The sequence below is a fragment of the Plasmopara halstedii genome (assembly GCF_900000015.1).
Source record: "Plasmopara halstedii genome assembly, contig: Scaffold_322, whole genome shotgun sequence".
Taxonomy (NCBI): domain Eukaryota; phylum Oomycota; class Peronosporomycetes; order Peronosporales; family Peronosporaceae; genus Plasmopara; species Plasmopara halstedii.
The window spans coordinates 1,785,423-1,809,241 of NW_020187243.1; the positions used below are offsets into that span (position 1 = coordinate 1,785,423).

General features: G+C 42.1%; 5 protein-coding genes across 5 annotated transcripts; 4 read left to right on the forward strand and 1 right to left on the reverse strand.

Annotated features, from left to right (window-relative positions):
* Window positions 1-1,276: 1,276 nt before the first annotated feature.
* On the forward strand, window positions 1,277-2,664 carry PHALS_08491 (origin recognition complex; the record flags this gene model as incomplete). Its single annotated transcript, XM_024723846.1, has 4 exons — window positions 1,277-1,702; window positions 1,764-1,865; window positions 1,923-1,967; window positions 2,041-2,664. 4 exons carry the CDS (start codon window positions 1,277-1,279, stop codon window positions 2,662-2,664), a joined length of 1,197 nt encoding a protein of 398 aa, XP_024574782.1.
* Window positions 2,665-10,552: 7,888 nt separating this feature from the next.
* Window positions 10,553-10,866, forward strand: PHALS_08492 (uncharacterized protein; the record flags this gene model as incomplete). The annotated part of the gene is made up of 2 exons (XM_024723847.1): window positions 10,553-10,625; window positions 10,706-10,866. 2 exons carry the CDS (start codon window positions 10,553-10,555, stop codon window positions 10,864-10,866), a joined length of 234 nt encoding a protein of 77 aa, XP_024574783.1.
* Window positions 10,867-13,445: 2,579 nt separating this feature from the next.
* On the forward strand, window positions 13,446-13,855 carry PHALS_08493 (uncharacterized protein; the record flags this gene model as incomplete). Its single annotated transcript, XM_024723849.1, has 2 exons — window positions 13,446-13,469; window positions 13,553-13,855. The coding sequence occupies 2 exons, from the start codon at window positions 13,446-13,448 to the stop codon at window positions 13,853-13,855; spliced, it is 327 nt and encodes a 108-aa protein (XP_024574784.1).
* Window positions 13,856-19,620: 5,765 nt separating this feature from the next.
* Window positions 19,621-20,427, forward strand: PHALS_08494 (RWP-RK domain; the record flags this gene model as incomplete). The annotated part of the gene is made up of 1 exon (XM_024723850.1): window positions 19,621-20,427. The coding sequence occupies one exon, from the start codon at window positions 19,621-19,623 to the stop codon at window positions 20,425-20,427; it is 807 nt and encodes a 268-aa protein (XP_024574785.1).
* A 2,833-nt stretch (window positions 20,428-23,260) lies between these two features.
* Window positions 23,261-23,746, reverse strand: PHALS_08495 (uncharacterized protein; the record flags this gene model as incomplete). The annotated part of the gene is made up of 1 exon (XM_024723851.1): window positions 23,261-23,746. The coding sequence occupies one exon, from the start codon at window positions 23,744-23,746 to the stop codon at window positions 23,261-23,263; it is 486 nt and encodes a 161-aa protein (XP_024574786.1).
* Window positions 23,747-23,819: the final 73 nt, after the last annotated feature.

Consider the following 23,819-nt stretch of genomic DNA (forward strand, 5'->3'; position numbering starts at 1 on the left):
GAAATATTGTTCTGCATCATTATTATGTGCATGTACACAAGATATAAAGAGTCGAGTTAGGACACATCAAAAATAGAGTTGGTGACACGAATTAGTTTCGTGATTATAAATGTAAATTTGCGCAAAAAAGAAATGATTTTGCAGCAAATTTGCATCTTCTAATGAATCAACATCGATATGAAGTAGTCACCAGCAAATCTGAATGACGAGTTTTGTGAGTATGTAAGTTTAAGTTATTGCCTTCTTAATGTAGAAAAAATCATCATTTAACACTCAATAAGATATCAAATTTTATCATAATTGTACTCAACATTCGTCAATTTTATTGTGAAGACTAATTACAAAATTAGTCAAAAAAATGAGAAACATTGTACCCTTGAATCGCAGAGCTAATTTGCTGCCTTGTTATGGTAGATACTCTCCGTTTCGCGGCTTTTTGGTGTATGCGGTGCCAACTCCTATGCGTTTAGAGTCGGAGACCATATGCGCAATGTTGCACGGCCACACTCCGTCAAGAATTTTTCTTGATTGATGTGCCAAAAACCGTTTTTGCTATTGCTACTACAGTAAAACCGGTCTAAATTAAACATGTTGAGACTGGAGGACAGTGTTTCATTTAAAGAGGGTTTTAGATTAAACCGGTTTATTTTAGACAGGTTCTACTGTATGGTGCCGAACATGGGTCCATATCTTTTATTCAACTTAGAAAGGGTTTTAAATTAAACAAGTTTAATTTTGACAGCTCTACTGTATTGCGAAATTTATGCCACACAAAAGGAAAGAGAATATCGTGATAAGAACAATAATTTTCTTTCGAAAAAAAATATCTAAACATACTTTCGTCTGTGATTGCCAGATTGTTCACCAGAAGCTAATCGTTTTAGCGGTATGTTATCACGTTAATCGCTTGTATCTCGTGATAGTCGGTGTCAAACTCACCACCAGACTTAGAGACTAAAATCTTTGTCAAATGGAAGTTGAACAACTTGTATACACAAAGTCTCTTAAATATCATGAATCATCTATTGCGCACGAAAACTCTCACGACTGCAGATACTCCCGCCATCAACAATGTTCTCACTCATTACGCTGCGTTTTTGAATGCCAAATAAAATGATGATTTTTTTGTTTTCTTGTCTTTTGTTGCATTGGTTCTCTCGAATTTGAGGTTTCTGACATTATACAACGAATCTGTCACAAATGATAATGCTTTTAAAAGACCGTGTTTTTAAGGCTTAAAATTAGTATCTACTGTTTTTAATTGTGGCGACTGCGTATGAGTCTCGATGGTCTTCGTGCGCGCTGGAATCTACGGCGGACAGAGCGATGCAATAGTGTGGAACTAGGTGCAGCTTCTGCAAATGCTTACTTTACATCGAAACGGATTCGACAGCGCGCACCCTCTAAGGTGAGAAAACGAAGTCAAAATGTGCAACATGTTACAAACGACGCGAGTCCAAGTCGAATACAGAGCAAAAGGCAGCGAGTAAATGAGCAAGAGGCGGACACTGAGATTGAATGTATTAGAAAACTTGATTTGCCGTCGCATAGCCAGATGGTGGCGGAGTTACGAGCGGTGGACGAGCACAGGATACCGCAGTATAAACACTTCGAGCACTTTTTTTCAACGTGGAAGTGTGAGCTTCTTGCGAATTTTAACTTGCTTTTTTACGGTGTGGGCTCTAAATTGGCGCTACTGCAAGTAAAAGAATTGCTTTTGATTGAGTATCACTCAAAAGTTTTAATTATGTCGTGTCTCGTAGGATTTTGCCTCCACATGGCTTAGCGATGGGTTTGTTCTACAAATACATGGTTACTTGCCAGTTATATCACTTAAATATCTGATTGAGACAATACAATCGAAGGTGAGAATGAAATATTTGATTCTAGTCTGCAAGCGTGATTTGACGTATATTGTTTAGATTTTAAACATTGACGTGAAGCAAAATCGATCGCTTTCTCAACAGGTAGAATGATTAATATGTGTGTTTGGAAAGTGTAGAGTAGCTGAATGTGTGAGTTTTTGTTTAAATTGTTTAGTGTAGAGACATTGGTGAACTCAAAGCATCACGACATTCGTATCTCGTTTATCTCATGGTACACTCCATCGATGGTCCAGCATTACGGAATCCAGAAACTCAGTTATGCTTGAGCTGGCTAGCACAAGCACCATTTATTCATCTTGTCGCTTCAATGGATCATATTAATGGACTTTCAATTTGGAGTGAGGAAGATTTACTCCGGTTTGAATGGCTTAGTCGGAATATTGACACGTGCCAGCCGTACAGACACGAAATTGAACTGAAGTTGGCGAAATGTGCAAAAACGGCGGATATCACGAGCAGCGGTGTTAAATTTATTTTGCAAAGTTTGACACCAACGGATGTAGCGATGCTGCAAGAAGTTGCGCGCCAACAGCTCGCACTTTCAAAGCAATTGAATGCTCAGAGCCGTACGTCAAAGGTTGCAAAATACGCACCTTACCAGTCAGTCTACGAGGCTTGTCGCAAAAAGTTGTTATTTTTCACACCTTTAGCTTTCAAAAACTCGGTGAAATGTCTTGAAGATCATGGCTTGCTGAAGAAAATTCGCTTTCATACGGTAGAGTACCTCGAGATACCTCTGCCAGAGTCGGTCGTCAAAATGGAAATTGTTCATCAGTAGCTCGTTTTTTAACCTTAATGTCTGAAGCTCTGCTAAATCGAGTCAATTGTAATGGGTGAAGCAGTGGGTTAGGCGCGGGCACTTCACAAGTGACTTGCGTCAATGTTTGCTGGATGGAGTTTAAATGACTGAACTCTTTGCATCTTACTTTTCGCATTCGACCGTTGTTGACAAATTTATTTGAATGACAATCACGTATGAGCAAACCAATGCTTTACAATAATGCTTCGTCCGCGGCGTGTTCATTCGGAACCGAGATGCACTTACAGAACATTCAATTCGGTTCTATGAAAATCAAGACACTCACATCAAACCCGAGCATACCAACTTTGACGTTGTGTCACTTTGTCTTTAAAGCATCTGATAACGAGCGTTTGAGCGGTATATTTCCGGCTAAGACTTATCAACTGCTCTGTGCTGTGTTGCAACTTCTACGATGTCATGTGCGATTTATGTGTTTCGAAACAGCATGATGACGCAGTGATGAAAGTAGTGTTGTGTATCTCTCACAAGGACGATTATTATATGTGATTGCTTAAATGATTTAAGATCGTTTCGCAATTGCCTTCGCACTCCAAACTCTATGCTAACCGATCAGCGCACGACAAAAACAAGCTAGTTCAAAATTTGACTGAGATTTACGATTGCAACGGGAAAACCGTGCCCTTTGCACAGATGGAGCACTAACAAATGTACAAAATTTAGGTTCGTGGGCTCTAACTAGGAAGATACCAAGACGTAGGTGGGTATCGAATCAATAAATGTTCATTTTTCGAATTATCACTCTAGAGAGTACTTAGATACATGTGACTTCTAGATGTCAAGGTTATTGTGGATGTAATCTTGTAAAGTAATTACATCGGACCCGGTAAGTCGATTATTTGTAACCACACCGCGACACCATGTGACAAACTTTAAGACGATTGGTGATGGGAAATGTCATGGCGACGTACACTTGTGCAAAGTTTTGGTCAGGTCATCCCACTTCTTCAATTCTCTTTGGTAAAGCGGCACTGACCACATCAGCGTGAGATCTTCAGCTTAGATCGACATGAACACAGTGGCGACGATGGAAACGAATTTATCTCAATGAAGAAGTGTCTGGATGAAATGCGTAAAAGAAGATGTATAGTACGTGTTTTTGATCAGCCCGCACGACTCAAAGAAAGCTGCTCGATACAGCTAAAGGGAACCCGGAGTATGAAGTGGTATGGAAGCGCCGCTAAATTGTGTCCGAGCCCAGTACCACTTGTTTCTGAAAATATCCAAATACCATCAAACTCAGCCCTGGTACTAAACAGGCGTGGCACATCAGAGGCGCTACAGCATGGGCAACACAAAGCCATCTAAAATTGTACGAAAGAACTGGTCAAAACAGGTATCAATCGTCCAAGAGATTTGCATCTCGTATTGGCATTTTGCGTGTATTGTTTAGGACTTCCATCAACTGAACAGAAACAATTTTTGTCATATCAAACCTATAAAGGAAAACACAATTTCCGCCATGTCTTCATAGCCATTGGTTTTCTCGTGTAGATCTGCTGCGGTGTCTGTGCTACTTAAAACTCAGATGTGACGATTTATCATCCACTACTAAATTCGAAGTTGTTTGAACACCTTTTAATTAGTGGTAGTCCTGGCACAATTAATCACCTGTTCCAATGAATATGTAGTGAAATGCGCGATGTTATGCGCATATACTTTAACAACTTTACATCTTCACACAAAGCTAGAACATCGCAGAGAATTCCGAGATTTTGGTCATGAACTCCAAAATTGCTAAGATCAACAGCTGTACATCAAGTTGTCGTAATACCAGTTCTGCACGATAGATACCCCTTGTCTTGGGGACTTCCAGGAAAAAAAAAACCATTCTTAATGACACCGACATGATCAGTATATCAAATCTGGCCAGTTCCAATGACAAAGAAGCGGATGTCAAGAAGGCGTTGTTCCCTACAGTCCCTTGGGTGTAACTTGTGCTTTGACTTTTCCAATAAATTACGCCACCCACTTCGAAAGACAGAGATACGTGGGTTTTGCCACCAATTCAAATCTTCCAGTAGAAACCAACATTTTGCATCACACGGAATGTTAGTGACTTTATTTTAGAGTTCACATACATGTAGGAACAACATACTGTGTTCTCCATTTTATAAATTCCCATAATGCACACAGAAGGCACATTGATGTAGCTTCATGTAATTGCAAATTGTAGCTGATCACATCACCCCTCCTTAGTCAAAAACATTTTGGCAGACTTTTCAAGGCGTTCGCTTTCTAATCAGCGATGAAGCAAACGAGTAAACAAGCCAAGATAAAGCACCTTTCTCCGCCTAAACGGCAAAGAACGGCCCCAGAACGCTTTGGCGTTTTTGATTTTTCACTCAGATCGAGACAAGAAGATCTGCATGAAACCTTTTTATTGGCGTCGGTTCAGTAATCGTAATTTTTCGACCCAGCCTATCGCAGCTAATATCTGTTTGATCTGAGGACAATAGCAAGCTGGAGCGTCTGCTTTTACGAGTCGGTGCTGACAGTCTCGCAACCACGACCAAGCAGAACCAAGCCCTGGTTGTCCTAGTGTTGCCGTTCGAAACACTATAAGTAAATTGCAAAGCTGCGGACCACGTCTGGAAAATTAGACTCTACGGCCTGTCGAGGTTCCCACGTGGTCTGATGGATAACCACGCGACCGAACTGTGTCCAAGCATTGATGATTTTACTGCCTTTTCAACGATGACGAGTTGATTGCATCTCGTGATCGACAATCGCCTCAGCCAACCAACGACGCTCACCATGATAGTCCGATAGCGACTGTAGTCCTGAAACTTAAAGTGATTGAGCTACTCTGGTCGTGAATGGGCACTCATCTCAGGCAAAACAAGACATTACAGCAGCGTTGCTCGACGCTTGACTCTCGCTTCAAGAAATTTCCGAATCTTGCTACAAAACAGAATTCAAACTCGACGTCCTTACTAATGGTTCAGCCCGAATCGGCTTTGAGTTCCCGCTTTGAACTACGATTTCAACAGCTTCATGATGCGCTTGTTTGACTCTGGGAGGACGAGAAGACACATGAGCTGACTCAATAAAACCTGTTACGCTCTTTGAAGGGACAGCCTCTGTTTTCGAGATATTCTGTGGTGAAGGCCATTACGTTGGAGCCAATAAAGGAGCAATTTTTCATTGCCCATCCACGCTTGTACGCAGAGAAGAATCTTCGGCACAAGCAGTTGGTTATTTCTCGTGAAATATTCAGAAACTTGATAAGTACCCCGGTCATCTAACAAGGGTATAGACGATTGGCAGATCCACTCGAAAGGATTGGGTTAAGCCTATGTGCAGAAAATGCAAGATGTAGACGCATGCGTGTGGAAATGGACAATATATACGCATCACTATTACATTTTAGCACCTTGACCAGTCTAATGAATCATGGCGAAACCTTTTTGCTTCCCAGGTTTTCACTGCATGTTCAGGCAGATTTGTTGTGCTTAGCAGTACAAGATCATTATACACTCTCCTGATCATCCGTCAGCTTATCTGCATTTTTCGCACATCTGGAGCTTTTGCAATTGCATCTCAAACGACGTCCTGTTTCTCATGACTTGTCATGTTGTCTAGAAGTCTCATTGAGTCAAAACTTGATTTTAATGCTTTGACCGCACTTTACGTCTGACTGTGGCTCTGTATACATTGTTCCCCTAACTTATAGTGAGATCTCGCCCGTTATGAAAGTAGGGCTCCACGATAAATATTTTAGCTCGCATAAAATGGCGAATGACTTGTCAATACAAGCGTGGGTCGTTTAACGCAAACTCAGCTAGAGGGGGAAGCTCACTCCACTCCTTAAACGACGTAGTGTAACTACGAAGTACGTATTCCAGGACTTGATTTCAACACTCTGCTTTGCTGTTCGTTTCATGGTGTACCGCCGGTAGTATGAGCGCTTTGACGGGCAATTCATGTAGAGTTGATGTAATCGGATACTCTTAAACCACTATGCACCTGTGAAAATTTACAAAAGAAGATTACAGTGTGGTAGGTTCAAATGCATACGTGGTTTCTTATATGAAGTCATTTACATTCTGTAAGATACAGAATGCTGATGCTGGTCCCTACTTATGGATTTGTTCTGGTGACGACTCTGTCTTTAGAAGCGGGTGGCGTAACCCAGTTTCTTCTACTGAATACCTTCCACGAAAATTGAAGCGCAAGCTTTCGAGATTCAAGCTCCATACACCTCATATTGTTCAATAGTTGTAGCTGAGGTTCAACCTCAGTACATCATTGATTTAAAAATCATGAGATCAATGCTTTACTAGTAAAATCTTAGAAGCCCTTAGGGTGCTTTGCATGTAGTTAGGAGCCCTGACCCATTTTGTTCAATTGCAAATATACCTTCAAAGTATAAAGTCGTTCTTCTCATCCTCAATTCGGGACTGTCCTTCTCCCATCACGTCGGGAATCGCTTCATCGTCGCACAAGCGTGTGTTGTGTTTAAGAGACTTTTTGTGAAGAGCGCCATCTTACAGTAGGGCCACCCGTTTCTCGTCGACAAATCCAGCGAAGATTGACCGTTTGCGGCCGACTTTAATCAGCTATCCTTGATTGTAGAATGTCGACAGTACTGGTGGGCGCTTACAAATGCTTTGCGCACAGTTATCAACAGCGCCCTTTAGAACAAACTATAATGTGGAGTATCCCCAGCAGAAAAACCGCTTTGTTACCCTAGTATAAATTATCGATCAGCTTCTGGAAATGGTTTACACATAATCTATCTGTAATAAAATTTAAAACATCCGAGCTGCTCCTAAGATCAACATCGTAATGTGGTTATAGTCACGCGATGTATTCGTAGTTTTTTGGAGATGTTTTAAAGTACGACTAATTTTAACTTTGCTACAGACAAATGAAGAGCACTCACAACATGTTTCAAAAACCTTAGTTACTGATTAAATAGGTAAAAATGCAGGAGAAGCTTTTGTCTTCGACATTTTGATATGCATCTGGCATCTCCGTGTTGCTTCTAAACTGCCTGGGCCTCAGTCATGGTATCGTAGACATGATGCACAGTTTTGTTAGATGAAATCTGTCGTGTAACTAAGAAATGCAGTCGAGTTGATATTTTCTCAGAACGTCAAGCGTTAGTAATTGCCTAGACCTGAATAAGAATGGTGGCGGTGTCGAAAAGAACTCCAGATTAAATTATTATTTATATTGAGAAAAGTCTATCAAGGAATGCAAAATGCTGATTAACAATAGCTAAATTAGTAGGAGTGACTCGGTCCAGCACTCGGTCTTTCCGCGCAAGCGCATCGAAACGTAGCTACTATTAAGCAGTAAGCTCATTCCGTCTGACCATGTTTTTGAAAATGAGTTGCGGTTGACTTGTTCAATCTGCTACCTAGCATGTTCAGCAAAGGTCGCCAGGGTATCACTAAAAGTGCGGTTCTCAGTCCAATAGAAAGGCTTCTGGCAAGCAGTGCCGTCAAAATTTGTAATGAGGTACAGCTTGACTATATCCTCACCGGTTACAGTATCTCTTACAGTGACCAATTGATTCACTTGCTCTAACGTTACACAGAAACCACAATACTGATATTACGAGACGCGACTTTTCGATGACCGTCGGTGAAAATCATGACTATGGAGTTTCAACGCTTTGTCACTCCCGGTAGGCTGGCCGAGGGGCGGATACATGCCGCAAGGAATCTCTCACTGACACGTTTTTCAGGTGTACACATGCTCTTACTCACGTCACACTGGACCATCTTAACATCGAGTTTATGCCAATTACTGAGTTACTTTTCCAAATGAGTAAGACATGCGACTTGTACAGTACTCTAATTTTGCTGGATTCATGGCGACACACCACTACACGTAACGAATGTGATATACTACTACACCCTAATGATGATACACAATGGTACAGACGCCCTATTACGCACTTTGACAAAATGAGGTTTCATCTCACCGAAGCTTTGCTGTCCAAAGCTTAAACCGACCCAACTACGACCTTACAGTGAAAGTGTACTCGGCAAATAAGCATGCTCGTCGCACCTTTCTCGACGAAAATGTTGGCACGGTACTACTGTGCTTGTCAAGGAATGATCTTCACGGATCACACGCGCCTTATAGCAAAGCAGATGAATCTTAGATTTGAAAAAGACATGCTTCATTGCAAGTAGCATCTGGTCAAGAGCAACGTTATATTTCTTTGCCACTTCAAGTTAACACTCAAATGCAATCAAGTATTGACGCCCATTGGCCATATTCAAGAATAAAATGCAGTCAATTCAAAAGGTTGTAGCGTCATAGACAACATAAAATGGCTGATTCTGAATAGGATGAGAACAAATCGCGGCAAGCGTGAGGCTAAAATTTATTGCCTTCTAGGCCGCCACTCTTGCCGCACTTTATCGCCATTCGACACATTTTGAAAGATTTGTGAGGATTGGTGCCACATCGGAATATTTTTCAGTGTATATGTGTAAGTAGGTGGTCAGGCCAAGCCATTATCACAGGTTCTTCTTACAAAGGCACTTTAAAGCTACAATGCCATCTATTTATCGAGACCTGCCTCCAAATGCTGCAATACATAATAAGGATCTTATCAACGTCTGCAACACATGTGACACATGTGACCGTATCGATTGAGTGTATACATCTGAGCGCTGCTCACGATGGCTCAAAAATGTGGATCTCCAGATCTGACTTTTCGCAAAATCCATAAATTTTTAGGCGAAATGAATTGGTGCATAGCAACGATGTGAATAAAATAGCTGTGCTATTCAAATTTTACTCTGGCGCATTAGACAGCTTCTGTGGCGTATATCCAGCCACCATCATAGTATACCGCTTGGAGACCACCGCTGTGAGAGGAATTACCAGCAGTTGATGACAAGTAATAGCTAGATCTACAGTACTTCACAAATCGTAGTCGACTATACTGCTCTTTAAACATACATTATGCATTGCGGCTGCATGTAGCCTATCATCGGCATGCACAGTTTGCGTTTTGCCGTTAGCCTACCCACCACAGAAAGTCAGCACCGAGAGTGAATATTTACTCTCATTTACCAAATGTGATTTGTACCTTGCAGAATAAAGCGTAGCAATGTTCCCTGGGTATCGCCGCTCTTGTGTGATTAAAATCTGACTCCGAACATTCGTTTGAGTTCATGACACACTACGTAGTATGGGGTCAACATTTGTGGTATCCCCTTAGCAACGAATATATAGTATTTGTAGATAATTTGACCAGCTGCATTATTAATTACACTCCGTGATCTGCAATCGTCCTTAACATTAAGTTATACGTGTAGGATGATAAGCTCAGCTTTTCCTCAGGTGCCAAACGTAATATTTCTGTGGCTTCACCGTCTTATGATTCCATTCACACATTATATGGGATAGTTTTATGAGCTCAACCTATGCTCCATTTTGATATCTCTAGATGTTTTTGGACTACAACGGTCACAGTGTTCACGAGTGAGAAATATCTTTTGCCAAGAACAGTCATAGCATCACTTTTTCGCGTTATAAATTTATCACATGATATTGCGGAATCAGCTGTACCGCCGCATCGTGACAATAATCAACTAGCCTCAATATTTTCAAGGCTTGGTCTGTCAATTTCGATTTCGACTTACAGCTGTCTGTTACCACGGCCCATTCTAAGAAGACCACGACACACAGTGACTTTTACACACTTGCACCATTGTCATACATCCCAAGATATACTGTGATGACCACAACATTTCTTCGCTCAAACTTAGAGGCACGATATATACACAATCTCTATTTTCTATACCAACCTGAATTAACTGCATACAACCGCTTATTCCTTTGATCTCCGCTTGAGGCCTATCAGCAATAGGATATGGACAATCCCTACTGCGTTAAACCCTTGCATATCATCATTGTGCCAAATTCACTTCAGCTTTACTGCAGAGGTGATTCCATGACCTACCAAAATTCCAATCGAAAAAATTCATGGATCAACTCTTTTTGACATTCAGATCATGTCATCAAGGTAACGTCATGCCAGAAGGATATGACATCATGAGGTCAGGCTCAAGACGAGGTAACGTTTTATGCTGCCAGACTCTCGAACTTTACTTTAAGGGACAACAGGACCCACGTCACTTTTCCGAGCAAGATGCACGGATATCGTATCCGTATTTTGCAAGTTAAATGCCTCCGCTTGCCGTCTACATTTTATGATAGTCATGTTCTGTTTGATGTTTTGTTCGCGACAATTATGAATACATCAAGACTTAAAGCAGCTTCACAAAATACTGGAAGTCGATTTCGACAACCAACAACTTTGAGCTGTGATCCGTTCATCTTCTCACACGTAACCGTTTCTTTAAGAGCTGGATTGTTCTAACCACGTCCTATGTTAGATACAATATAAATCTTTTTGTCTCAGTACTTGACGCTACCCCGTGAGAGGTTCGTCATACGCCCTTGTGTGAGAGCTCAACTCTTCACACGTGTCGGCTGAGGGCAACGTAGAGACGCAAGGCGTAAATGTTTAGAACGTTGCAAATTTAATATATATGTGTGCCGCAGAGCAAAAATTCTGTCGCCTCTGGCGTGCATACAAAGCTTGTATTTCCAGCACTCCGTCTATCTTGGCGGCATTGAAAGTCGTCTCCGCACGAAATTCGATGCCCATCACTTTCTTTTTTAAGGTTGGGTGGATGTGTGGCGACTCGATGCACGCCACACCCGTTCGGAGAATCACAAGGAAAATGGCAATCATAACCGGCTTCAGAACAGGTTCAGACGCTATTGTGGCGATAAAGGCCTTGCCTCCTCGGTTTAGTTTGTCATTTAACGCCTCCTTTGACGGATACACAAAACTTTGATCACCACCTATACGCCGGGTTAAGCTGTGCGAACACCCACGACATCTCTCGCTCCAAAACATCCTGGATGCGCCTCATAAACCGATGTATTACGCGTAATTGCTCATACTTGCGCGCGACCTTCTAGCTTACAGATTGCACTCGCAACCTGCTTAGCTCATTTAAAGCAAGGTCGAATAAAAAATCATCTATACATTCCACGTGCAGGGGAAGAAATTTTCTTCACCCGACCCCCTCCATACCGGAAGGTGTTTTCTGTCCACTCATCTACCGGTACACCTTTGCAGCATACGTCGGCGCATACAGCAGCATGTCGGTACGTGCAGAGTATTGACAGCCAATTAGTATGGGCTATATCGTCAGTCTTAAGAAAGTCACGTCCCATAATGCCGGTATTTAATTTTTTTTGCGGACAGCTTGGAAGGATTGATTATTTAGCTGCTGCTGGTGATACTAAAAATGGTGACGTTGTATCCAAGCTGTTCATAGATATTTTTCTTGTCAATAGATTTACTAGTAGCCTTTGTAGCATAGATAGAACTGCACATAAAGCGACATTGCTGAACACTTTGCACAACATGCTAGACACCAGATTGGATATGTCAACCGCTGATTATCCGCAAAGAGATAGTTAAAATGGAGCGCATTGATAGCTTGGTGGAGAGAAATTACATGTGGACTTTCGCGGAGAGACATCGATTCTGAAGCGTGTTTCTTCCGCCCATCAAGTTTGTGATGAGTCGTAGTTGGATACCTCTACAGGCCCCATTCCAAAAAAGCCCTGTTTTTTTTTGACACCGTCACAAACCTTAGTAAGGAGAGGCTACCAGTAGTATTCGAGATGATAATAACATCCCAGCAACACTTTACAGCATTACCACAGACTTCGTCTCAATGAATTTGTGTCCCTTGTACCAAGTGCGCAATACTATGGCTGAGAATACAAATGTTTATAGGCTCTACGGCAATACCTGAGGCAAACGGGGCACCCATTATTATGCTGAGCGTAAATGTTTTTGACGCTGAAGGGCTCCTGGTTCATGGTGGTGCGAAGAGGATAGCGCAACTGTTCACACATAAGATGTTAACGCGTCGGTGAGTGTATCAGGGACAGTTGTAGAACTTTATATAGAACGAACGCTTCAACTGAGTCTCAGTCATTAAAAAACAAAGGTAAAGACGATAAATTGCTGGACGTGAGCTGTTAAATTGGTCCAGCTTTGGCCTGAGTGACAGCTCAATGCGCTAGCATATTCAGGCTAAGATATCGTAGGCTTTTTCCGCGTCATTGGAAGAAGTACAGTTTACGCGAAAGACTTGATGCAACTTGCGCCAGCACGGAGATGATCTATAGATATATAGTTTTAAACGACCCTGTATAACTCAGGCGTTATCCGAGCTATAAGATTCTCAACTTTTGGGCTTAGCTCAGCTAATCCGTTCGAAAGGCGTAGATTTGGAATACGACTGCGCGATATCCGGATGATAAGACGGTGCAAAGACTTGCATATCTGTACCTTCAGGCGTTTAAGCCTTATTTAATGGATAATTTTTTTATGCGAATTATAAGAGCAACGCAGTTTTAACTCGCAAAAGTATGTCGATATGATGAAGTTAAGGCTCCAAGAGCGCACCAGAGGCGGTAACCTTCAGCAAATTTGAGTATAAATAGAGGGGACCGTTAGCTATGAACCTCTGCAGCTTTAAGTGAAGACATGTACGTTTTAAGTGTCTGTTGGTCTCTCGACTTAGAAGTATTACAAAGAAACTCCCATGAAAAGCCGTGCAACTGATACCTTTCGGAATTTAGTCTAGTTTCAGAAGTTGTAGATGAACGGATGAGGAAAACAAAGCTATATTGTACCTTGTGGGCATCCAGCTCTTATTCCTACAACCCCAATGACTCGACGCACTCTAAGCGGGGTAAGGCTCACAATCTAAATTCACTAGCTGTCAAGATTAATGTAATGGGTTATCAACGCTACAAATAATGTTGATAAACTCAGGGACGTCGTGCAATTGATAGCAACGCGCTTCCGCCTCAAATGAAAGAGAATATATGTTCTGTCAAATTCGGATACTATTGCGTGAGTCTGTCGATGGGCGAATCAACCCAAGTGTCGAATACTTCCCGAACCTTGAAAATAAGCCTTAAGATTTGGAAGGGAATTCTGCTTTGGCCTTCCATCTTAAAGCAAGATGCAATCTCATTTTATTTGTGTACAGGCTGGAATGTCTCGAGCCTTGCATCTACTGAAAGTCGAAGACAATACATGACATGCCCTTCACTTAAGATAGTTCTTCGGTGAAGCATGAATCTACATCTGCCTTTAAATACAAATGCTTCGGCATACGCAAGAAGCTGCAGCAACTTTTATGCAGGTCTGAAATGAGACAACACACTTCTACAATGCTGTTGCTAGGAGCGTTGAGCAAAAGTCGCAAGGCACGGACGTGTATGAGTCATGGTCAATGCATTTTGCGGGTTGAGGTAGGTAGATGCAGCTTCGAGCTGGTGCCCAATCTATTTTATTATGAAAGGGTGGCAAGCAGCCTTATGTCGCGATTTTTAGGGCTAAGCTCTGTTAGTAGTATGAAGAAAGCTTTGCACTGAATTCTTCACATCTCATCTTGTTCAGGAGAAGGATGTGTTCGTGCTAGGGGCAGCTTTTGGGAAAATGAGGTGGTGACCTGTCATCTTTGAAAGACATGTAGGCAGATCAGACCATGGTGTCATTAGCGATAGATCATCCTTTGTCATGATTTGACAATGCCGCTCACCGTGTGAGGTATAGGATGTTTAAGAGATTATGCTAAGCATTTATTGTGAATTGGGAGGGCTGAAAAGCACAAGGTGATAGCAGTCTTGCCTTAAATATACAGGCGAGGCTGTACCGAGCTGGTGATGTAAACAAGAACTTCGAAGAAGAATGAGTTAACGTATTGGAACGTAAAAGTTTCGGTGATGAAGCTGTTGGAATTAGATATAAATTAGACGAACCATCTATCTCCAACAATATAATATGCATCTTCCTGTGCTGAGAATCCTAAACGATGTGGTGACAGAGATGTACACCCGGTATTACGTAAAAAGGAGTGTATCATGAAAATTACTTAGTTCATGGGATCATATTTTGAGTTAAACGTCAAGGGCCTTTAACATAAACGTTGCAACGACACAAACGCTTCCATCCGCGCAAAGCATGGTGTGGAAAGTTTAAATCACTTTCTCGACGTGAAATTTGTTGCGTCGGAATGCTTATGGGAAGTGGTGAATTGTGCTTCATATACAAAACCTTGAGTTCAGCCACGCGCACAGGCTGATCTCAAATATAATGATTTTTGGGATCTTTCTGTGTACAACAGTATATGAGATCCTACTTAAAAAATCCTATTCGAGTACCATTACACCCACGGACCTTTTTGATAATTTTTTCGTCTTTGGTCGTGCAGAATACGATAAGTTTTATCTCGGCATCCATGGGAAATATCGCAGGCTGTGGTTTAGTGTGTTTTCTCTAATAGTCTACCGCACTATTAACAAATATATACTTGGTGCTGAAGAGTTTAATTTTTGGAATGCTTAAAGGAAAAGTATGGCCATCCCACAAATTCCGCAATGATGAGGTCATCGTGATAAGTATAGATGGAAGATGATGATGGACTTAATTAAAAGGTGGAGCAAGCCCACCGCTATACAGTACATAAGGTTCTATGATTGTAAATAGTGTAACATGAATCCAGTTTCAATCCATAAAGACTGATTCTTTGCATATTTAAGATGAATTAGACACGAATACATGTATGGGTTTGGAAGTTTGCGGTCAGGCGTTGTTCGCGCTTGCAACGCAGCCTCAAAGAGTAATACTTTCTTTGTGCGATGTATCCGCCAGCTAATACACTTGACGCCCTGTTAAAGGTAAAATGAGGGAGGTCGGTACCGTCATGCACAATAATAACATCGAAGCATACAGGGTGATTTTGCACGTCAAAACGTTAATGCAAAACGCTTACTCAGATCGATGTTACAAAGAAACAAAGTCAGTCGTAAGCTTATTCTCTACCTAAACATTCGTCGCGATATAGACTTTTCTGACTTGTATACTTGAGATTTCATCATGTGATACGATCACACATTGTGTGTCCAACCGATCTATGCTGTACTGGAGACGACATTGAGAAAAAGTAGTGCTCTAATAACTTGCTGAGTTTTTGATAAGGCTTGTAATCGCCATCCTCCTACCCAGACCTTCAATTTTGAAGTACAAATTGTGCCGACTTTAATGACATTTGGAGGAGACAGTTGATTGTGGGATCATCATTGTACACTCGTCCCTCAGGTAACTAATGAATGCGGTAAAATATCTATGATTGAGTCGAGGTTATGAGTTATCCGAGTTTTTGCGAAACTTATTCAAGCGGTGAACTTCAATGCAAAATTATATTTACGATAAATATGCCACCAGCACGTTTAACATATGTGCAGAGGCTCGAGGACTGCAACCAAAAGGCCAAAACTCATTAGATGAGTTAAAGTGCGCTTGCGACATGGGATTATCCGGAGTCTGGCGTTGAAACTACTTTATTTATCATTTACAGCATCCTCAAAGAGAATTGCGAGATCAAGTACTGACAGATGTTAAGCTTTCGGTCAAATGGCTTCTCGTTGTAATCACCCGCAGCTCGATGAAGCCTTGACAACATGGGTGTTTCATTTCCAGACAAGGCATGTAGCATTCACTTGAAAAAAAGCAAATGTGGTTGATGACCAACTTGACTTGCATGAGGATGCACGTCAATATTCCAATGGATGGCTGCAACGCTTTAAAGAGAGGAGCAAGCAACGTTGTATCAGGTTCCGTGGTGAGAGTGGTGCAGCAGGTCAGGCAATAATAGATGCTGTCCTTCCTGCGTTCTTAGCAGTCATTGCTCGGTATGAACTGAAGGATGTGTTCAACATGGATGAAACTGGTCTGAATGTTAGCAGCGTATCTTAAATGGAGATTCTTTGATTGATATCTTCGTTAGACTATTTCATTCCATGGTTACAAAAAAGACCGCTGCACAACAGCAGATTGAGGGACGTCAACACGACAAAGTAAGTTTGTTTGCAGATAAAAATTGTCCTTAATGAAAGGGCTGACTTAAATAACATCGTCCCTTATGCATCGTAAAAACACATCACTATTACCTTCACTGCCAACACAGATGGGTCAGAGAAGTTCAAGCCACTGTTGATTGGAGAGACCAATAAGCTTCGCTAGAGCAATCGGGTTTCTATTATCGCGGCAAAAAGAAAGCGTGGATGACCAGCCCCCTGGTTAAGAAGGCTCGGCAACGACATCAAGGTACAATATGTAAACGCTTTAGCTACGCTCTCAACTATTTCAATAACTGTTCTTTTGGACCAAAAATAGGCGGATCCCCCTTCAACTAGATAACGCCATTTCTCACATAATCAACGATCACGAGGTGAATAATGTCAAGGTGGTCTTCCTTCCCAAAAACTGTACGTCTAAGATCCAACCAATGGATACTGGAATAATCTCCGCGTTCAAGCGACGTTACCATCTTGAGAATGCTGTTGGTCGTGACGATCGAGGTGAAACCGACATCCATAAGATGGATCAACCAACCGCAATGAAATGGAGCAAAGCAGCTTGGGAGGAGATACCAGTAACTACCGTGGCCAATTGTTTTTGCCACACTGCTCTCTTTGCATGATCTCCTCAAATATTGGTGCCCAATACGGATGAGCAATGCATTAAACTCGACTTGTGCGTCGCTATCAAAAGGCTTCCCTTGCAATAATCCCTTGAGTTCAGTGACGGAGGACGATACAGCCAATCTGGAGTTGATTGACGACGAGATTATAGCCATGATTCAGGAGACGGAAGAAGAGGAGAATGACTATCAAGCAATTGAAAATGTGGAAGAGCAAATAGTATACAATCTAGAAAAGCTAAAAGGCTAGCATTTACTGCTTCACTGCTGAATGTGAAGAAATCTACAGATAGAGTGGTACTCAGGCCCATTCGAGAACTGCAGAAATCTCTCAAAACGATGGCGACAGTCCAGACTACCATCAGTTCGCAGCTAGTTTCAGATTAGTCCAGCATAACTATATGGCACTTCATTGTCTTCTACATCAGCAAAGTTCATGTTTTATTAGTCAGTACCTATCGTCGCATTATGTCCATGTGACAGAAAGACCCGAAGGAAGCGAGTTAAGCAAAGCGCCATACTCGGGTATGGCGCTTTGCTCAACTTGGCTACATACCAAAAAGCTTGGTGGAACAAACTTTTATTACTTATTCGAGAATATGAGTTATTCGGATATGAGTTATCCGAGGGACGACTGTAACCTAAAAGTGGGCGATGCGAAAGCTCGTGCGCCACCGCAATAGGCCGACTAGACTTGTAATAACCTAACCGATACAACCGAGCTTGGTCTTACCAATATCTGGGGATAACGTTGTCAAACCAGGTACTTAATGATCTATATTGAACGTAAAAGACTTCGAGCCGAGCACATGTACCATGCGCTTGATCAGAGTATGCTTAATTCTGTGAGTCATGAGCTGTATTATTCTTTTCTTTAGATTTAAGTCGGAGAAATCCAATAGGTCATGCGTTGATCGGCTTGAAGATTAATTCATTTTTGCGACCCATCCTGAAGTTGAATAACATCAAGGAGATCGATGAGGGGCCAAGCCATTTCAACATAATTTACACTATACTTGTACACGTATTTGGCCAACCCAATCTATAATGCTTCTATTTGAAGACTTTCCACTGACAGCCACACCAAATATGTCAAAATTTTACGATATTTTAAATATACATAAACTATTTAGAGTTAAAAATCTTGACAGGACCTGCTGCAACAATGCGTAGACGAGATCAATGCGATTAGCTTGTTCTAGCAATCCAACTGAAGGTGTTTACCAGTACCTTAATGTCACAAGTTGCGATTGCCGCTTCATTGTGAATGGTACAGCAGTTATTTGTAGCGCCCAGATGATATCTCTTATGATGCGATATATCTAAAATAATTGTAAATCTTGTTCTCTTATGGACTGCCCAGACTGGATAACGCGTTGGTCATCACAATAAAAACAGTACAATACATTCTTCTTTTAGTGCTGATACTTCCATCCGATCAACAATCTACCTATAAACCTTTTCGAGAGAAATCAGCGTGGCGTTTGAAAAAGGTTCGAGCTTTTGTGTCAACGTATAAAGACATGCTTTGAGGTCACGCAAGTCTTTCGTTAAGATTCGTTGATTCCTACAAGTAACACGGTATCCGCCAGCAGCATCTTATCCACAAGCCACCCTTGACGTGGACAGCAATCGATTGTTTTTGTATTTGGAATTCAACGATTGTTGGTCTCTTAACAGAAAGTGGTTGAAGTTTACAATGTGCCACGTTTAACAATCTTTAAAGCATTTTGCGGCCCATACATGTGATGGACGTATGAAAACTAGGTATGATGTCAACTATACTGTTAGCACTCTATAAGCAAGACGCAATTCCACAACACCTCGAGATTGTGCATGATCCCACCCATACATCATTCATTGCTTCTGCAAGGTTGAAGCAAGATTGTGAACCAAACATGCTGAGTGTATAAGACTCGTGTACAGTTCGCCAGCCTGCCCCACGACAGTCACACAAGTGGTGATCCTGGCTCTATAATAACGCAGTCTGTTGCTCCTCAGAACCCCTAAAAATACATCAATTGCTATCGTTGTATGTCATTTACCATGGTAGCGTCATCACCGAGAGTCTATTCGTACTATTGATGCTTTGGATTTTGTTAACAGCTGGAGGCTGTCATCCACCTGGATAATAAGCAGATGATGTCTAGCCTTGACCCAGGTCATGTTTGACCACAAGGTCGACATATGGAACAATGTGACTGACCCTGCCTCTTCAGTCTTGCCTGCTGTGACTCTTCAACGGAAGAGAGCCATTCTCCTGTCCACTGTGCTCGACCGGCAAACCTTCCCCGTGTCGAACATGGCACGAACTTTCGTCATTATTCAATTGACCGCCAGGACCAGAATCATGTCCACGTACTCCTACTTTCCACACTTGCCGACCAGAGAGATTCATCGAATACCACCACAACAGCATGAATTTGACGGACTGTCGCTCACTCCCAAGTATCTGTCTCGAGAGCGTACAGCACTACCTCCGCTCAACGTTCTGCCGTCGCGCGTGCACGCTACTTTTAGTTATGCGCAATCGCGATTTCCGGCAATGATGTCTCCTGCGGCGATGCCCTTAGCTTCTTGTACTCATTCTCCGGCAAAGAAACGTGTTCGTGCGGTGGTTAATGCCTCCAAATCTATTACTTTAGAGATGCTGCGTCCACACTTCGAAAAACCGCTGGCTGAGGTGGCAAACACCTTTGGCATCTGTATGACACTAATGAAGAAGATCTGCCGCAAAAATGGGGTTCCACGTTGGCCACATCGACAGATTCGCGGACTGCGCAAAAGCATCTGGTCTATCAAAAAGGCTCTGCGCTGTTGTGAGTCCGAATTCCAGCGTCGTTCGTACAACGATCACCTGCTCAAGCAGCAATCAAAGCTGAAAACGATTCTCAGAGGACCTGCAAGTCCAAGCAGCAAAGCAGCTTTTGAGCTAATGCTGTCAGAACCGTGCTCACCCATTAATGAGGTTGAGAATGTCAACGTTGACGAAAAAATTGAGATCTTAGAAGTTCCAGCTGTGAGTCCGGCAACTCAGTTTCACGTGCCAGGATTACAAATTTCTCAAAAGCAGATAAACAGCGCATTGCCCAAGTTGCCATCAATAGCTTCGCTGCTAATGAAGAATGAGATGCGATGTCGAAATTATAGCTACTGAATGTTGTTATGTGAGTCTATAGTCGGCGAGGTGTGTGTAAGGCGTTTAAAGATGCGGTTAGTAGTTATAACATAATGTCAGTATCCATTTACGTTTCGGATTTCCTATTTTTTCATACTGGATAGATATGGAAGTACTAGACCTGACATGAATGTCAGTAGCAAAGTATCGTCAAGATGAATTTGTTGCGGCTTTCTCAAGCTTAGTCATGACTTGCATAAGACCGACATGATCCTTGAGTGGACTTGAAAAGATACTTAGCCACCGGCCATCAGGTGGTCCGGTCTCGATTAATATCGACCACTTTAATATACTCGCGCAGTGTTCATGAAAACCTTTTCTTCAATTAGCATGCTGTCGTGCAATGAAGAAATAACAAAGATGTTGCAACCAGGTGGCGAAGTATCAAAGCCCTGGTTTTTTAAAGTAGGAGTTTTAAGTTAATAAGCTTTGCTCTCTAAATCTGGCACGGACGACAGTCAAGCCATTTAAGCCGAGCATTATGCTTATTTATCGAGCCAATTTTAAAGAATACTGTGACACACAAGTTATATGTATAGGATTACTGATGATGAATTTGTATGTGAGTTTGTTTTTACTTGATAGTGCCGAATGCCATATTTGCAATGGTGTTGCTAGTATGTTTTCTAACTCTGAGTGATTGGAAGTATAAAACGTTAAATACAAACCGCTTTGCTTCTGTAGGCATTTGTCGCATCGTGAGCCCACTCCACCAATGAAAAGTACTTTGGGCCGAAAGACGTCCATGAAAGAAAGGGCTGTTGAAAGGCATACGTAGCGTAGTACGTAGATTACTAAGAACTATTTGTCAAATACAGCTAGTGCTACATGCAAGTATTGTCATAGATGACTTCAAAAACAACCCCGGCGTGGCTAGAACAGTGATACGTACCTCCAAGAGTAGCATATAAACTTTGTTCACGCTCTGATTGTGCCACGAGTAAAAACTCTGTTCTGAAAGGTTTGCTTACCATGTGATTTTTGAACCAAAACGTTGTCCGAGTCAGGATTTGAAGACCCCTGCTTTGCCTTTACACCTGATTAGATGATCTCTTGCTCATTCCTGAACGATCGATGTCATCTACGCAATCAAACTTTAAGTATGCGTTATTTGTCCCATAGCAAAAGGCATTTAGGCGTACTTTCACGATCCTGTTGACCCAAGTTTGTCATTAAATGCTTCCTTGATCCGCACTTAAAGACACTAGGTTAAGACTACACACAGTTTGTTAGCTAATTCCTGATTATTCACGTTATTGCTACTTCAGATACACGGTCGAATCCAATAAATTTATAACTTCACGTCCATTGATGTATACTCAATCGAAAAGGACGAACCAATCATGATACTACTAACAAAAATATGCAGTCTGACCAACAGATGCTAAATCGGTATCAACCTCATGATACCCGATGTAGCATCTGTAGGTTTCGCCATAAGTTGTGGATAGACCCAAAACGACATTATTTCGAGGCCACATGTCTTCTCGTGTCGCGTTGGATCGTATAAACGTCCCTTTTATCCGATCAGATGGCAGTCTACAACCTTGCGCCAAAAACTTATTCTACCATAAATCGGACTGTCAATATAGGACACTGTAGTTGTTGGAGTGTGCAATTTTGGTGGGCGCAAGTCTTGATGAGGAGAGGCGGTATCTTTGCGAAATAAATGATATCCAGGGGGCTGCCTGTAATGGATGATGTATCAAGCTATGGTGTACGCATATATTCAGCGGTTAAGCTTCACTCTAAATCTGAGAGACAATCATGAAGAAGACCATAATAAAGTATCATGATAAGTACACGGTACGTAAGGAGACAAAAGTAACGAGGTGGTGTGAATTAGATATTAAAACCAAATATATTTTGATATTATAAATTTTAATATGGCAGTTTTAGAATCAAGTCCCTAGCTCATCAAGAGACCAGTGGTTATATCCTATAAGGACCGTGCACCGTGCAAGGCCATCCTATATGCGGTAGTTAGCACTGCAGACTCATCAATCCTTCTTTGTAATGAGATACCTTCTGTATGCATTGCGAAAATTATAGAAAAAGATTACAATATGGTGTCATCACATGCGTGTCTTGCATTTAATAAGAAGTCATAAACTTTCTGTGTACAGATTGTTGTACAGAATGTTGGTTCTAACTTGGATTCTGTACTAGTGACGCGACTGACGTGTCTCTGTCTTTCAAAGTGGGTGGCGTAACCAGTCACTTCTACTGGATACTTTCGACAAAAAAGTTGAGCTCAAAAGATCTTGTATCAATTAAAGCTGAGATTTAACCTCAGTACACCCTTAATTTTGAAAATCAGATTTATAGGAGCCCAAAGTTCTACTAGTAAAACCTCTAGGGGCCCTCGACGTGTTTTATATGTAGCTAGGAAGCACTAGCTCGTTTAATTCAGTTGGAAATTTTTAAAACCTTAAGTCGTTCTTTCTCTTTCAAAGAAGGAACTGTCCTTTGCTCTCCACGTCAGAAATCGATTTTTCGCAGCAAAAGCGTTTGTGTTGTGTGTGAACGATGTCCGCTTACTCCTTTTTCTTTGTTAGGTGCACGACAACTATTAGCAACGTAAGACTGGTATCTCTTCAGGAACGAGCGGTATTATATTTTCATCTGTTCTCTGTTGATAAACGGATTCAAATACGATTTTTCGGATGACCGTTGGCAGTTAAAGTGGCCTAAGGGGTCGCGGGAGGGGGGGGGTTCTCGGTCCAGGTGCATATTCTAGGAGCTAGGTGCAGGGAGAACGCCCAAGTTCTAATCCATCAGTTGCTCTTCCACCATTCACATTCAAAAAGGGTTATAAGCCCAAGCGAGTCGCGCTAGGGGAATAACAATACAACGCCAAGGAACAATTGATCAACAACGCGAGAACATGCTGGTGTTCTTGGACAAGGCCAAAGACCGGTGGTCCAGCAGCTTTCCACCAGTTCGTGACGGCGAAGAGATCGATTGGCGTCAGCGCAAGTGGCTTCTGCGGACGACGGAGGAGTATGGGATCCTCAACATCGCGGAGGGCAGGCTCAAGAGAGACCAACTCAGCACTGCGAAAGGGAAGATAGCTTTTGATCACCAGCAGTGCAAGATCCAGCGCATGGTTGCGTCGGCAATACCGCCACACTGCTTGCAGCAGGTCGACTTGGATACCGGCACTGAGATGTGGGCGGAGGTGAGCGAGATCTACGAGAGGCGCATGGACCCGGCGATCATGGAGAGCATCATTCTCCGGGAGTGCGATGAGCGCAAGGAGCTCAAGGGCTCGCCAACAGGCGATGTGAGCATTCATCTGGCCAAGATGTTAAGGATCAAGTCGGACTTGAAGAGCTACGGCTACGACGTCAAGGATATCAACATGAGGC